The 17,210-nt window shown below is 40.0% G+C and overlaps 1 protein-coding gene across 4 annotated transcripts in view; it reads right to left on the bottom strand.

The window, feature by feature from the left end:
* Window positions 1-17,210, bottom strand: part of ACMSD (aminocarboxymuconate semialdehyde decarboxylase) — a 36,017-nt gene that overhangs the window by 14,302 nt on the left and 4,505 nt on the right. The window contains exons 1-3 of one of the 4 annotated variants that reach the window (XM_050340446.1): window positions 6,622-6,788; window positions 3,823-3,867; window positions 556-652 (exon numbers count right to left, since the gene is read on the bottom strand). In XM_050340446.1, coding sequence (XP_050196403.1) covers window positions 556-652; window positions 3,823-3,867; window positions 6,622-6,678 — 199 coding nt within the window. In that variant the 5' untranslated portion in view covers window positions 6,679-6,788. Of the gene's footprint in view, window positions 1-555; window positions 653-3,822; window positions 3,868-6,621; window positions 6,789-17,210 lie in introns of those variants that run through there. The other 3 variants (XM_050340448.1, XM_050340447.1, XM_050340449.1) reach the window with 3 other exon arrangements.

Below are 17,210 nucleotides of genomic sequence, written 5' to 3'. Positions count from 1 at the left end.
CACAGAAGGAATTTGAAATTGCAGTGTGAACTGATCAGACTCTAAGTTCCTTCCCTCCTTCTCAGTCTCCCATCTCACATACTTTAGTGTCATGCATGCAACTTGATGAAAAGCAAATTTGGAAACAAACATACAAGAAATTCTATGAGTAAAAAGAATATTTTTAACATTTGGAACAAAAATTAAATGGCTTCCTCCTTTATGTGAATTAGTTCTATATCTGGAATGTTTGTTGCCTTTTTAAGTCCACGATCAGTCATCCTTACTCGTGTCAGTTAGCTCTTTACTGACTTAAAATCCCACCAAAATAAAAGAGTTCCTGTGGGGAATAAATTGCTAATGAAAATGAGGAAAGTTATGGGAACATGTCCCATCTGAACATAAAGCATAGCAGTTTTCACTGACTTCCAACAGATTTAAACTAATGAATCAATATGCTAACCCTGTTAATTTTCCCATTGTTATTTCCCATTGCACTTTCAGATGAACTTCAGAGAAGTTGCAGTTATTTCAAATGAGACACAATGATTTCAATTCCTTCATGGAGGAAGGTACCTGACAGGTCCATCTCTTTAATCCGTACTTCTGGATCCCAGCAGTTCTCTTGAATGACTCTAAAAACCTTCCCATCCTTCATCATCTTTGCCTGTCCCTGTGAAATGACATTTTCATATATTATGAATGTGACAAAGCAGTGCATGCTAATTTATAGTTGCTGGAGTATATTGTGCTGCCTACAGAAATCCAGTGACAAAATATTGTTCTTTTATTTTTATGCAGTAGGTGTTTTAGAACAACTGTTTTTAAAATAGACATTAACAAAACAGTCATTTATAGTTTAGATTTAATTCTTCATAATTACAAAAAAAATCCCCCTTCTTTTGCAATGTAAATCCCCCTTCTTTTGCAATGCATATCACTCCACATTTATTTGGAAAAGGTATCAGGTACCTTAATCCAAGTTTATCCTCAAACCAAATTCTGACCTCAAAACAGTGCTCTAATTAAATCTGTGCTAAATTTTCCCCTTGGGTGTGTGTGTGTTCTCTTAAAGTCAATAGCATCACAATGATTCCAGTAACTACAGAAATAACTGTACAGCTCAGTTACTTTCAGTCCAGTTGTTTCATATCACCACTGATAATGAGAGAAAGGCAGACCTGTTATGTTGTCTTCAGATTATGTTTTCTCCTTGGGGAAAAAAAAAGAATTATTGAAGAATTTGTATTGGGGGAAAAAAACCCTGAGAAAACTTTATCACAGCATAAACCCATGACCTCAGTTAGTGTAATCTCTCCCATATGGCACCAATTCCTAAATGTATGAAGTTCAAGATATTATCACAGTCATGAAATTTAATACTGTTCCTTTACGAACATGGAAACCTTTTAAACTTCTTTTTTTTTTTTTTTGGTTGATTTGTGAATTGTTTAAAGGAGTTGAGGAGGGACAGCGCCACCACGTTAGGCAAAGTAAATTGTCTGGTAAATTGGAGGTACCCACGTGCTGTTTTGAACATGGGCAGAGCAGATTCCTGCTGGTTGATACTTGCACAAGCGGAGGGGACACACGACGCTTGCAGGCCCTGAGTATTTCCCGGCTGTTTGAAGCTACTGTGGGGAGAAGTGGGAAGGGGATGAAAGCCAGAAGATCCACCTGACCCTGTGCATTTGGGGTGGGTGAGTGAGGTCATGCAGCAGATGCACTGGACAGAGAAACACTCCCCATCTGCAGTTAAAAACTGAAGACCATGTGAGAAAACGCGGCAGCTCCTCCTCCCCCTTGGCAGGGAACAGCTCCTGCAAGGCAGGCTCTGACCCTTCAAGAAAGGGAATTCTCTCTCTCCAAAGGTCACTTTATTTGTCCTCACAAAGTCGGTGTTTTTCAGCACTCTGTCTATTTTTCTAAAGAAAAAAACCCTGTTAAATCAGAATATTTGCTCCTAGTACACCCAACCAGAGGGATTCCTGTCCCCTTCTGAGAAGTTGGGCTGTTCTCAACCTTGAATTTGTTATTAACTTCATACATCATTCACAGATACACTGCCCTAATGAGTATTTCAAAGCTCTCCTCAAAAAACCTAACTGTGCTGCCCTGGCAAACTATAAAGTTACTTGTTAGTTGTATCACGGGCTATGAAAATTACTTGAAATATTATAACTGCAAAGTCCTGATTCTCTGGTAAAATACTTCTGGGTCTCGTAAAATTGATTTTCCAACCTGACAGAAAGGTTTACTCCAGCCATGCACTCCAATACATTAAGAAAAGTTCAGTGCATTGCTGCAGGTTGTTTAATAAACAAAAAATATTTGGGTTGTGAGAAAAAGGCAGAACCAAGCACTCCATCACACATGAATAGATTGCACGGATTTTACTATTCTCTTCTATTCTACACTACTCTACTCTTTCCCATTCTAAACATTATCTGATGTTTAATGCTTTAATTAATTTATGTGGAGATTTCAGAACTAGGTCCAGCAGTATGATTTGGTTCAGCAAACTACATCTGAACATTGCTGAACTACTCAGTCACATCCCAAATTGCTCTTCTTTAAACATACACGTGATTATTTTCTTCCAGTTTGACTCTGCTGCTTCTTCACAGAATAATATGAGAAGCCTTTTTTTTTTTAATACTAAGAATTAAAGAAAATTATTAAATTACCCCAGTTTTACATATCTGAACAGGATTTTATTTTGCCATGCCCTGCTTTTCATGCAAAATTCTCAGACAGAAGTAGGCTGGACAGAATTCTCTGCAGAGGGTATCAGGCTATTATTGACTTGCCACAAAGTTCCTCTGCAAACTATTTTTAGCCTGGAATTTTAGCATCAGACCTGTAACAAACAGCTAAGCTGCTAAAAATGTGTCCAAGCATTCCCTGCTTCCTGCAGCTCCCACGTGTCTCAGGAGCTGTGCCATCCACAAGTTGGTTCTGCAGGTGGCTTGTTCTCCCCCACTGTGCCTGATTACACTCAGATCTGAAATCTCAGCACAATGTTTATTTGCTCCTCCTTCTTGGTTCCAACCTTCATGTTCTGTGGTCCTTTTCCACAAATGGTTGTTAGGTGTTTTACACCACAGCCTTGCATGTTATAGAATGACAAAAGTGTGTATAATATTGGGTTGCAATAAATACACACAGTGTTGTATCTATATAATCAGGCTTCTTTCTTTCTTCTTTTTTTTTCTTTCCTTTTCTTTCTTTCTCTCTTTCTCTCTCCCTTTCTCTCTTTCTTTATCTCTTTTCCCCAGCTAATGTAAGCTTATATAGAATCACAATTGTATGATTTTGCAAGGGGACAAGGGGATGAGGAAATATCTGGTTCCACTGAAAGTAACAGGCATTATATACTTAAATATTTTGGTACCTGGAAGATAAAAGTCTTGCTTCCCTAAAGTTGAGTCTCTACAGAGAATGAATGAATTGGCCAAACCACAAAAAGAAGGAAGGAGGAGGATTGGGTATTCTTTTCTTTATAAGATTACTCCAATAGGGAGAGGCACTGTTACCCCAAAAATGCAAAGTAGCCAATCTTTCTATCCCTTATCCCTCTAGTTTTCAGTATAGACTCCCTGTATGGAGAGAGGAATTTCAGAAGGCAGCCACAGATTGTGAGTTTCATTTCTCAAGCAAAAGGTTCTACTGAGGTATATTAGGACTTGCACTGATGCTACTTCACAGAATACAGAGCTCTAGAGAAATGTGTATCACAAACAGAGCCAATCTTATTGCCACTTCACTTCTAAATAGATTTGTGGTGGGTTTGTATTCCTGAGGACAACACAAGATGAGCTTGGAGCACCAAACAGCCCAAACCTTGCAATGATGATCCAGCTGCACCCATCCACCATATCCATATCTCTGTGGAAGAAAGAAGACACTGCTAGTTAGCACTCTGCAATGACCACAACAATTATTACTACTAGTACTGCTATTATTATTTGCACTTCTTACAGTCCAGCACTATCTCATTCAGGAGAAACACTTACAATGGGCTCAGCTCTGAGCCTGAGTAGCCCCACTGACTTGAGCAGAAGTGCTGAAGTTGAACTGGACCAGACCAATGTTGTTTGTATGTGCAGTTGTAGCTCCCGGTTCAACAACATCTTTAAACAACTGATTCCAAAATGCTTAACGTTGCTTACTACATTGAGGTTCTAACTGGAATGATTTTAACGCAGAAAAAAACCTAAATGAAGTATCTGGCAGTGAGAGAATTGAGCTGACAACTTTGCAATCTGTGATCAGTTAATCATTAGCACAGAGATGCATTGATTCCACTTTTCAGCTTGCATGATTCAGCAGCAGGACTGAAGGTCAGCCTCTTGCCTATTAATATTTAAACAGCCAAGAGTAGCTAAAGAGGAGAAGCTTAGATGCTCATTGATTCTTCCAGAGAGATTCAAAACTGGTCATGCAAAATAGCAAAATAGCAAAACCTACATAAGAATTTCCTTTTACTTTCATGAATCAGCAGATGAGAAATAAATGACATTTTCAAATATCAGACTGGAAACAATGCTCAGAGTTCCTTTTTTTTTTCCATAAAGAAACATTTAAAAGCAAAGTAAGTAAAAGCAGGCATTTCTTTCACTGAGGTGTAAACAGTCTGGATACAATCCTGAATTTCCTGTGATAAATTTATAGGGTTATATATAAAAGTATTGAAATTCGGGGAAAATTTAATGAGTGGCAACTTAAACTAGCTCTGTGTTAATTGCAATTATAAGCTGTCCAGAAAACAAATACCTTAAAGGTGCTGAAGGAGCACAAAGGCAATAGAGAAACTCACTGCTCTGTTTTTGAACTTATTTTCTTCTTTCTTCCCCTCAGTTACTAGCTGGATGCATTGATAGTCCTTGTTTCATTTTTTATATGAAGTTTTGTACTTCTGTTGGGTTCCTAAGCTGCTAAATATGTACCTTGACAATGGAATTTTCTAGGATGAAGGTGCAGTATTTATAAAGCTGGGAGCCAGGAAGAGAAGTTTAGCAGTAAGTAAATGTGAGCACGTCACGACTCCTCCTTGGTTTTCCATGCATGAGATGTGGAGATCTGGGTTAATGGCTTGAATTTTCGGAGGGCTCCAGGGAATTCTGGGAGTTTTCTACTCTGGGCTCATTAACAAACCGCTGAGTTGCTCAGAACAGAGGAACAAAAACCAACAGGTGGAAATGAACTTTTAAAAATTTGGCATTTGCTTCTTTATCTGTGTTTTAAGAAATGCAGCGCTGACCTACAGTGTCTAACGTGAGTGAATTCTGTCTTGATGTGCATCTTTGAACATCAGGGGATTCCTGGGATCATTTTATCCCAGTGAATTTATTGCCCTTTTAAAGTATATACAGACAAGAAACTATATATATATATAAAATCTTTTAAAAATCATATAAAATCAGAATAAAGGCATTTTATAGGTGTTTTTATAAGGTTATTGCACAAGGACAGCACAATCTGAAACAAGCAACAATAATCTGCCCTGTAGTCTGTTTATTTAAACTCCTGTTTATTTAAAACAGACATAATTGTTCTAAAAAGGGCCTGTCTTCCCACCTGAATTATCAAGTGTACCTGTGTTTTACATCAGAAGCTCTTAGTATTACAAACAGGAGGTTCAAACAGATATTTATAAAGACCAGTCTAGATAAACATGGAAACAAACATCCCTTTCCAGGTAGTTTTATGCATAATGATGTTATTTTTCACTCCTAATGAAGAAACAATCCTATGTATGTTTTTAATGACAGGTTTTCTCCTCACTTTTTTTTCTTTTCTAATATGCTGTTAAGATTTTCCAGCTGATGCTGGACTGTCATGTTTAAAATCACAGAAACACAGAGCTAATAGATATGAAACTCTTTCAGATATATTACTTTAAAACATAAATGACACTTGCTGCTCCTAAATACATTTCACAGGATCATGAAAATATGACTGACAAGAATAAATTTATGTCACTGAATAATAAAAACAACAGTAACAATAATGTGCAAAGATTCAAAAGTAAGACAAGTTGAATTACAGCTTCAGTGTTCTGACAACTGAGATTTTGTATCTTAAAAACTATATAATACTTCCTTCCAGTAACTGAAAAAATAACAGATATTAGAAAAATGATCATCATCATCAATTAACTGTACTCAGAGTGACCCCACTCCTACTGAAGTTAATGACTTTCATGCCTGTGGGTATCAGATGTGAATGATTTTTGTCTTAGTTAACATTAATCTTGTCTAATACTTCCCTATTTATTTCATTTAAAACAAACATGAATACCATTTGGGAACAGAACATCTCTATTTTTATCAAGAAAGGGGAATTTACACCTCGTTATTTGACAATTTTAGGTCAAAAAACCCAAGGAAAACGATAAGAATTGCTTCAGACTAAATAAAAAGTGGGGAACATAGCCCAGTTAAGACATCCCTTTCTTACTGAGACTCTTGCTTTGCAGAGTAATGCACACAAATATTTTACAACTGAGAAAAAAATCAAACTAGACAAAGACCTAGAGATATTTCCCACAGAACCCTTCACTCATCTTTCTTTCCAAAACCACATGGGTAGAAATGGTTGCTGATCACGTAAGGCACCGAATATCTAAACACTGATTACCTTTTTCAGGTCAGGCCATTCCTTGGGCAGAATGTGGCTATGAATATCAATTTTCATTTTGGAAGTGTGGCAGGAGAAACCCTCCTTCGGTGCTGATGTTTTCTGTGGAAATGCCACTGTCCCTCCCGTGCCTGGTTCACAGGTTGTTCACTTTGGCTGCTGTCCAGACCCACCTGCTGCCTTACCAGGAGTGCCCGGTACAGTGGCCAACCAGGAGCCCCAAATCCCAGAGGAGTGGCTCTCTAGGCTTCCAGCAGAAGGTCCCTGTTAATGCACAAACTACAGCTGACCGAGGGCAAAGGGAAAATACGTGTTTATGTTGGCACCACAGAGGGATTTGTTTCACACAGAAGCTGAAATGAAAATTTGTAGTTGGAAATCACTCAATAAAATCAAATTAGAATAGATGTATTAAGCATGCTGACTTGAATTTCCTCCTTTCTGCCTCTCAGAGCTGAAATTGTAGAGAACATATAATATAACCCTGGTAGACAGTCACACCTCCTCATCTACTCTGGTTTTTCTCCCCTTGCATTTTCTTTAAAGCTGCATAAAAAACTCCCCACAGAAATACTGAATTGTAGACAAATCTCTGCTCTGCACTTTATTTCCCCCTTCTCATTATTGGTTCTTGTAGGATATTTACACAAGCTGCTGCATAACGTCGCTCACAGCCTTTCAAGCTGGCTCAGTACATAGCAATATATATATATATATAGCAAATATAGCAGTTTCTGTATCCTAAGTTAAGCTTAACTGGAACTATCTCAGATTTTCTGTGAAACTACCTCTCCTCTTTTGCTCTTTACTCAATTTAGAATTACACTTCTTTCCTCAAGATACCCTTGCCCTTTATTTGTGCTTTTCTCTGCAATTTATTTCCTCTAGTTTTATTTCAATGTATTCTACTCACACAGTGACCTCTTGTAAAAGCTGGATAACCTTTTCTTGATTAATTTTTTTGGGGGGTGAAAAATGCTGGCTTTTTTCCAAAACTAAACACTCCTGTGAATCTTGCAACTTCAAATCAAAAAACTTGAAAAACAAGTGGCCCATTTTGTTCCATCTGTTTTCTGACTATACTATTTTGTTTGGGCTTGATTAAAAAAAAAAAAAAAGGACTCTTGTATTTCCCTACTTCTTCACTCATTAAGCAAATCTGCTTTTGATTTGGTCAGATAAATTTCTTGGAGTTATTCTTCAAATCAGCTTCTTGTGATGGGGTTGGTTGGTTGCTTACTGCTCTTCTCTGCATCAGGAATGACTGGGTGTTCAAAAGAGATGGGAAGCAGCGGCTTTGGGAGAGTATTTCCTAAATAAAGCAAGTCAGCCAAAATTTTACTTCAACAGATCAAAACCCTGGGATTGAAAACAGCAATTACTTCCATCTGGAAATCAAAATCAATCTCTCCATGCCCAGGCTGCCAGGTTAGGCAGCAAATTTGCTCTCCTGCTCCCAGATGTGACAGCTCTGCTCTGTGATGTGGCACTACAGTGTCAGCCTGTTGACAAGCAGTGCTCCTGCATGCACTACACCAGGCATCAGACAGCAGTATTGATCCAGCTGTGGGGACTCTGCATGGTGAATCCACAGACGTGAGGCAAACAGTTGAGGTGAGTCCCTCAGTAAAGAGGATTCTGGAAGACAATTCCCTGTTTAAACACAAAAAGCAGAGGTACTGCTGAAGGAGAGGGGCAGGAAGAGCTTTGTGCATCCAAAGAGTCTGAGACACCAAGTTTCTGAAGTGCCCACAGCTGCAGGTGCCATGCAGAGCTCAGCTGCACTGCTCCAGCACTGTGTGTGGTTCCCCTCAGTTCTAAAGGCAGACCTAGCTGTTACTGCTCCCAGGACACAGCTCGGCTTGCAAACAGTGTAGCACTCCCACACTGCATTTCCTTTAGCAAAATACAGCATTTGGAAACCACAGCAGCTGAAGGCAGATTTGTATCCATTTCACTTGATCAAGGGGACAGTAAGACATCCATCTATACCTGACATGATCCACACTGGATCTGCATCAGGAAGACCTTCAGTGGCTACGAACAAAACCATCTCCAGCTACACCAGCACCCAACCTACTCTGAGTGCAGCAGTGTGAGAAACAGGACACCTTCACGGATGTTTTGGACACCCTGTCTGATCACAGTGAGTGACTTCTACCTCTCAGTCTTTATGCTGACTGTGTCCTGGAGCAACACAGCAGCTTTTAGCATGGTCCTTGCTGTCTGTCTCCACCTGGCTGTGCATTTCTGGAGTGTGAGACAGAGGAGCAGGAATTGCTGGCAGTAGCCAGGAGAACGTGCAGCTGTGTCAGATGGCCCTACACAGACAGAGCTGGGCTTGAATCCACTGGGCCATATGTCAGGCAGGAGGTTGTGACCAGATGGAAACTTTTACATGCACAATGTCTGGGGCCACAGAAAACTGTGTTTTATGTTTGTGGGCCCAGGTAAGACATGAACTTCACCCAATCTTGGGCTACCCACAAATACTTTACATTGAGAGGATTTGTATGAGACCATAGAGCTAGTCATGAAAAAAAGAAAAAATAAATAAATCAGTCAATAAATATACTTGCTACATCTGCTCAGCAGAACTAGAATGTAAGAAGACTTCTTAGACAAAAGCAACCTCCATACATTAGGATGGCACACACATTAAGCTGGCATGCCCCCCGGGCTCAGCACACTCCTGCAGGGTATATGTGTCATTAAGATCACTTGCAATAAAACTTGCATTTATTATGGCCATTAGAAACCAAACTGCATCCTTGATTTTGAGCAATTTCATGTATTTATGTTGTGTGTGAGCATTATATGATGTCAATTTGCACAGTTTTAGACTGGGAAACAGGATTAACAGCTCCTCCAGGACAATTTAGCAAGAGACTCTTCAGGCCAAGGCTGATTTCAGATACACAGACACAAGTCTAGCAGATCTACAGCGTTTTATTTCACTGTAGGGACAAGCACTAAAGTGAAAATGGTGTTAGTTGTAGAACATTAGGGGCTCTTTTCCAAGTTATTTAGCTGCTTTTCTGAAACAAGTACAGAATCTGAGATTTGGAATGTTCAGGCTGGAAAGTCAGGGTCCAGGTCTGGCCTTTGCTTATCAGGGTGAAAGTATTTCCTCCTATCAGTGGGAAAACCATAAAAGGTGCATCAACAAACCTTGGTGAGCTCTGCAGACAGCTCTGCCACACACCAAGGCAGCCCATTTTCAAGTGGGATGAATGCAGACACAAAGAGGCAAATTCAGGACACTGATGTTAGAAAGGACTGAAATACCTGTGCCAGTTTTTCATCCCTTCTGTTTTGCATGTTCTTCTCTAGCACCTGTTCTTTGAATTGCACATTTGTTTGTGCAAGCTGACTATTTTACACACCTGCACAGCTCCAGAAAAACAAGTGGAAAACTGTGCTTGGTAGCTCAGATGAACTACTTAAAGAACATGTTCCTTTCCAAATGAAATAAATGTTGAGCAGCACACTTATATTGGTTGCTTAGCAACAGGTTATCCTTTGGCTGTGCTGGGGACTGCACGGGTCCTCTGAGACTGCCATTACAGACCTGCTTGGAAATGTCAGATTTGGAAAGGATGCAAAAGTCAGTAATTCTATTTTTTGTGTGGTATCAAATAATTAAACCTCTCCTATTAAATTAGCCTGATCACAGAACTTAGTCCTCTTCTGGGACTGCAAGGAGCACAGACTTCAGTGGAAGTGGTGTGGTGTCAGTCCTGCAGGGAATAGTAACCATGGGTATGGTTTGCCTTCTAATGAGGAGTAAGGCTGTGCAGTTCCCACGTAGCACTTTCCACAGCAGCTCTCAAGTGCTCTACAGTGGATGCTATTTTTGACAGGAATACATTAGTCTAGCCAGCAGAGCCACACCAGGAGGACATGTCCAGCTACAGGTACCCCAGTAAAGTCCTTCAAGAAGCTGTATCCCAAGGAGTGGGTGGCATTATGATTTGCTGCTCTTAAATGTCATGTACCAAACACTCCAGCGTGACCACTGAAGGTCCTGATGGCTTGGATGGCCAGCTGGGTTGCAACATCAGTGTTTCATTTGTACACATTTGCACAGTGCAATAGAAAAGGGACACACACCTCCAATCTCAGAGCCAGCTAAATCAGCTCAAGGTGGCAGCAGTGCAGGTGTACTCATCATTAAATACTTAAGACAAGTAAGATTATTCACTTTGTTATTAAAAAGCCTTTCCAGAAACAAAGAACTGTAGAAGCTGGTGCTGCTCTGTGTCTTGAGTCAGTTTAGCCTTGCAGACAAGTTGGGCTTTTTAGCTCAGATGACACTGAGCTGATGCTCAGATGACACTGCTGCATCTCTGATGCTTCCAAGATCTAAGGTATTAACCTGGCACAGTGAAGCTTCATGGCTGCACAAGCTCAGGGCGATGCTCACCACGTGGTCTCCTCTTCGAGCTGCCACAGCCTCCCCAGTTGTGTCACTAAAACTGACAGTGTGAAGGTGTCCAAGCTTGCCGACGCCTTTGGCAGCTCTGCCCTGCTCTGTGACTCCAGCCTAGCAAGGGTTCTGATGAATCACACAGTGGTGAAAGCAAACAACTAGTCCTCTGCCAAATTCCTGACCATTACTGTGTTCTCTGCTGCTTAAGTTAAGCCCCAACAAATCCTCATTTATTTTGGGGTTTCTAGAAAATATTACATTGTTGAAATTCAACTAGCATCCTAAGTCTAGAGAAAAATATATGGCTACCTTTCAAGAAACATAATTATTTTCTTAATGCACTACATTTGCAATTCTGCAATTTACAATTGTCATGTGTTTACCTTGCATAGAAATGTTCTATAAAAATTGTTAATTAAATAGATATTTTCTAAAATATGAGTATGAGAAAAATAGAAATTGAATTTTTTCCCATGTGTAGACACAAACAAATAAAAAATATTCTATTTGAGCACATTTCAGGCCAAGTGTCACTTCTGTGCAGTGGGAGCAACCAGACAGATAACAGCAGCAAAAACACGGGCCAGAGAGGACAGATGGAGAGAAGCTTACAGCTACTGATGTCAAAAAGTCTTAATTTTCTAGTTAATACTCCAAGGTAACATCTGAAATGGTTTCAATTATTTAGAAGGCTGGTCCAAATGTCTTAACAACTTTTTTCCTGCTTGCTAGAAAGTCAAATCCCCACTTTGCTCTCCTCGAAGAGGCCTCTCTGTGCTACTCTTTGGGAGCATCTGAATTTTGGGGCTAAGAACCGTCTTCTCAGGGCTTTTACTGCTTCAGAAAGGAAGCCAAGGAACCAACAGAAAAACTCAAGAGTATCTGAATTCATTCAGCTGCTTCAACAAGTTCCTGCACCTGTCTCTAGACCTCTGCCCAAGTGTGGTTATGCCTTGTCTGAGCCACAGGGACTGTGCTAACGAAGCGGCTTTTTCCTGGGTCCTCCTTTTTCCAAGGTCTGCTCCTGCAGGAAGTTTTATGTTCCATCTTTTCTAAGCAGCTGTGAATCCCTTTTGCCAAAGAGATCAGCCAGGGGCTGAGATGACCCTCTGGCTCCCAGTAAGTGCTGGGCAGTGCTTAGTTGTGGCTTTAGGCTGATGATACATTGACTGAACGCCTGGGAGACAGAAGTACTGGTACCTGGAGATCAGCACAGTGAGTGCCAGAGTGAAGACCTTTCCAACCATGCCCATGTTTACAATGTAAATGTTTAGGGTTTATAACTGCAGCTGCCTTTATTCACTCCTGTGGAGGAGGGAGCTTGGCAGCGGAGTGCCTCCACAGGGGAATTCAGGAGCCTACTTGCACCTGCTGAGTTCAGCTACAAACATTTTTCTGTCTTTTAAGTTTCAGGATTTATACCTCAACATTATTTCTTTAAAATCCATGAGATATTAAAATTATGGACCAAAGTGAGAATAGAGTTCAGATTATCACAGGAATTAGGACCCAAATACTGAAGTTTTCACTCATGACAATACTTCTGCAAAAGTCACATCAGCAATCAAAGCCCAGTGACTACCACCTTAAAGCAAACTTCTCACAGAAAATGCTGTCTGTTGGATAAAACCATCTGTTTCTGGTGGTTTTAAAGGAGATAGTTGTGATACTCATACTTTTGCACTGGTGTCCCTGAGTGAAGACTGGCACTAAGGAGCATTACATGTTGGTTATTATTACTTCAGGCAAATAAATCTAATAGCAATGCTGCTGGAAGTATTGCCGTGCTGCCTGGTCAAAAGTGAATTTACAGTTGAACCAGAAGGTTATGCTACGGGTTGCACTACCTTTCTGTAGCACTTACAATGGGATTATAAAATAATAGAATCACAGGTTCATTTGGGTTGGAAAGGATATCTAAGATCATTGAGTATAACTGGTAAATTAACACTGCCATTCTCAACACATGAATTTTTTTTTTTTTTAACACTCTATGTCTAATATCTTTGTAAAGTTACTGGAAATAAATAACAACTTAGTCCCCAAAAGGAAACTCCATTTCAAAATACAAAACCAAATCAGTAATCTTACAAAATGCTTTATGAATTTCAATCTGCTCTTGACTAACAAATAATTTAGAAATATGCAGCAGGACATTTACATAGCAGGTATATAAGCATGGGTGCTGTGCCCACTTATTTCAAGCCCCAGCATGACAGTGGCTAGGACTGGGATTGCTTTAGTAAACCAGCCATGCCAGGCAACAAAAGGCTGTGTACTAACAGTACTAACAGCACAGAACACCGCTGGAAATAATGTTTCAGCTGCAGGAAAAGTTTTGTAAATCCTTGTTACTCTTACAAATAACTGTTAACCCCAAACCAAATCCATCACTGACCAGAAAACTCAATGCATTTGGTGGACTTATATCATGATTGAATTCAGTCACCCAGCCCTGACCACTCTATTTTAGCCTGTGGCTTCCACAAGTGGAACAGAAAATTACCTGCTGTATTGTCTCTTTTCCTCTAGAAAGCTACCCATAAACATTTTTACCATGGCTTCTAAGAAAATTTATTTCCCCAATAAGACACTTTCAGTTTGCCATTCCTGGGGAGCGTTCCATTCTAAATGGAAACATGTGCTTTGATTCATGTTCACTAATAAATATTTAAATTCATGCTTAACTCTAAAACACAGTAGGAGCACTACTGGTAGCACTACTAAGCTGAGCAAATGCCAGTTGCTGCATTTACACCTGAGTGTTCACCTCAGTCCTGCTTAAATTCACATGCAGCCAGGTCTCGTAGCTGTCACATGCTCACAAAGAGAGCACAGACAGAATGGTTTCAAGACTTACATCGTAACTCAGGGACTCCCCTGAGCAGTCATTTTGGTTCTTAGAGCATGCATTTTCAAAAATGGTGCAGTAAATCTGTACTGTGGTCACAGCCAGTTGTGCTACCCATTGAAAAAAACCAAACCTGTTCTCTTTGAGAAGCCTGTAAAGCACACTTTGATTTCTAGTTTGTGCCATACAAAATCCACACAAAAAGACTTAATCCAGTGCAACAGCAGATGGAAGCAGAACTAACAATGCAACTTGAATTCTTTTCTCAACTTAGCTTTCTTCTCAGGAAAAGGCAGGTACTGTCTTTTTCTTTTTTTATTCCAACATTTGGAATTTAACAACATCCTCTTAGGACGAACAACTGTTTTCACAAGTACTAAAAAAAGATCCATGACTTCCTGGCTGTGTTTAAGTGTGCTTTACTAATTTGATTTTTTTTCCTTTTATTTGCTGAAAAATATCAAGAAATGTACACTTTTTTGGTCACAATTACAGCCAGGACTGTACTGCAGATACATCGAAACATCTGTGCTCACTTCTGAGTGTGAAGGTCATAAACAAAGCCACTTCCTAAATCAGATCTATTTTCCCCTTCAGGACAATGCCATTCACCTCCATCTAATATTTCTTATAAACTTTTTAACAATCTAAAAAAAAAAATAATTCGGGTGTTTTAGAAGAGCTCTATTATAGTTAATCATTTTGAACCTAACAGTAAGTCCACTGAAGTCACCAGGAAACCCAGTTGTTTCAGAAGAGATCAATCAAGCAGTGATTCAAAAAGTAGTTTTGAGCCACTGAAAAAAAGAAAAAACAAACCAGACCAATTTAGATGAGGAATCACAGCTAAACCTTTCCCAGCATTCAGTAATGAAATGCAGGAGTGTCACTTTTTGAACTGTGTCTGCTGGCCCACCTTGCTGTGCCTCAAAAAAGAGATCTGCATTATGAACCATAAATTTGCTGGTAATGTTTGTGCAGCTCTCTGTGAATACTACAGGCTGCAGTTTGTAGTGCATTAAGTAGAGCACGGAACAGTGATTGCAATGCACACACAGAGCACTTCTTTCCCATCGATCCGATGGACTGTGCCTGTGGGAAGTGATGCAGGCTCGCGCCCTCTGCTCTTGTGGCTGACGCTGCAATGTCAGAGCAGAGCTGGGCTGAGCTGCTGCTGAGTGCTGTGGGTTTGGAATGAATGTTTTGAACAGTGATGTAAAGCAGTGGTTGCTGGGTGGGTATTTTAAAATTCCTTTGTCTCTAGTAACAGAGCCTTTTCAGGAACAGAAGGGAAATATGTGCTCCGAATATCCATTTTTCTGACACGCTCATCTCTGCTGTATGTTCTTAAACAACTGGGTGCATTTAAAATCTCCTGGAGCACAACCATTAGGATCACAATGCAGAGCACACACTTCAGATACTAGGGTTGGGATGTTGATTTTCAGTGAATGTTCACCACTTACCAAATAATAAAGGAAATTCTCGTCACTATCCTTTCTTGTATGAAATCTGGTGAGTAGTAACAAGGCTTGTTACAAGTAGTAACAAGGCTTCACATTTGTGAAGCTCTCAAGTTTTGGATCCTAGTAATAGTGTGCTTATTAAAATTAGCCAATAATACAATTAACAACAATTAATTTCTGTTAATTTCTAATATTACTAACCAACTGCAGTCTACATTCAATCTTTCCATCTCAAGTGACAAAAGGAAACCAGCTGCTCTAGTTCACTGGAACCATATCCCAGTCCATGCTTGCAGTTTGTAGGTCCTTCAACAATCTAACTGAAATACAGTTAAATGAATTCCTGAATTAGGTTTATATGGTTTTCTGCAGTTCAGTCAAAATCCCAGGATTTGTTTCATTCTCACCTGTGTGTCCTGCCTGTTTCAGACACTCACCTGCCAGGGAAATGGCCAGGGCACAGCAAAGGCAATCACAGCAAGATGGACCCCGTGCTGTGTTCCCACAGAGACTTCACATGTAATTCCTTTATTGGTTTGCTGTGCTTTGGTGTTTGGGTTTTTTTCTCCCTAACATAAAACCCATGTACACTGCAAGTATATTTTGCCCTTTGGGAACCAGAAATAATAATGTTCAGACAACAATGTCTGGATTCCTATAGTTAGGTCCTGTGGAATCACGAGTTTAGGGAGACCTGTGCTGCCAGGAATGAAACAGGATCTGCTACTGAGCTGGTTGCCAGATATTTGCTCCTGTCTGCTCTTTTTCTTCTCAGTCTGGCTGTTGGTCACTGAGCAGAAGCCCAGCTACTACTGCAGGGTGTTACTGCAGTTCCAAACACAGACACCCCTCCTCCCTAATTGGGGGTACCTCCCTCTGGTTATAGCAAAAAACTGGGGAAGAGCAAGGCCAGGTGGTAAATGCAACATCTCACAGGAGCAGAGCATGAGGTGGCTGGAACAAGTAAATGGTCCCATATCAGTGTGACAGGACGTGACAGGCATTACCTGATGTTCACCCTACTGACCTAGGCTTCCAAAAAGCTTGGTGCTGTTGTGGTGGAAGGCAGGTATCATGTCATGGTTTTTTTATAGAAGTGTTACAAAAGAGTTGAATCATATTGACCATCAAAGGCAAACACAAACCATGAACACTTCTATGTCAAAGAATCATGTATTGCAATACCTACAGCCATGCACTGCACAGGGCAGGTAAAGTTATAGTTTGGTAAAGTAGCATAAATAAAATAAAGTTTTAAGTAGAAAACACGAACAGTGAATTTTGGTAGGTTCTTACAAGTGGAATTGATTTGTACCCTTCACAAAAAGCCAATTCAGAAACAAGTTTAAGGACAAGTTTAACTTTTGTATTATTGTGTTCCGACACCATAAGGATTGAAGAGCTGTTTAACACTAAGCTAATATTTATGTTATTCCTTGGCCTGGGGGGCTTTTCCATTATTGGCCCAGGCTAACTGAACTGGTTTATCTGCTCATATTCTACATCCCTCTTACAGTTAGATGTTATTATAGTAGATAAAATATTCCGATAATCTATCCTGAATTAGCTACTAAATAAAAATATGCTCACGTGGGGCTCTTTATTTAAAAGCAACCTTCAGCATTGCAGCTTTACTTAGAACACTTCCCATCACTTCAGCTGAAGCCATGCAGCCATAAAGGAAGCAATTTGCAGCACGGAAGTCACTCTTAAAATGCTAAATGCAAAAAAGGTTGGTCGAGTTTTACTCTGAAAAGCACTTTGCACTCATGATCAGATATTGTTGCTATGGCTGACTTCCTTTATTGCTCTGAGTAAATCCATATTTGAGGCATTAAGG

Source organism: Myiozetetes cayanensis, unplaced genomic scaffold (genome assembly GCF_022539395.1).
Source record: "Myiozetetes cayanensis isolate MyiCay16 unplaced genomic scaffold, myiCay2020 scf9, whole genome shotgun sequence".
NCBI lineage: Eukaryota > Metazoa > Chordata > Aves > Passeriformes > Tyrannidae > Myiozetetes > Myiozetetes cayanensis.
This window is presented reverse-complemented; position numbering and strand designations above follow the sequence as displayed.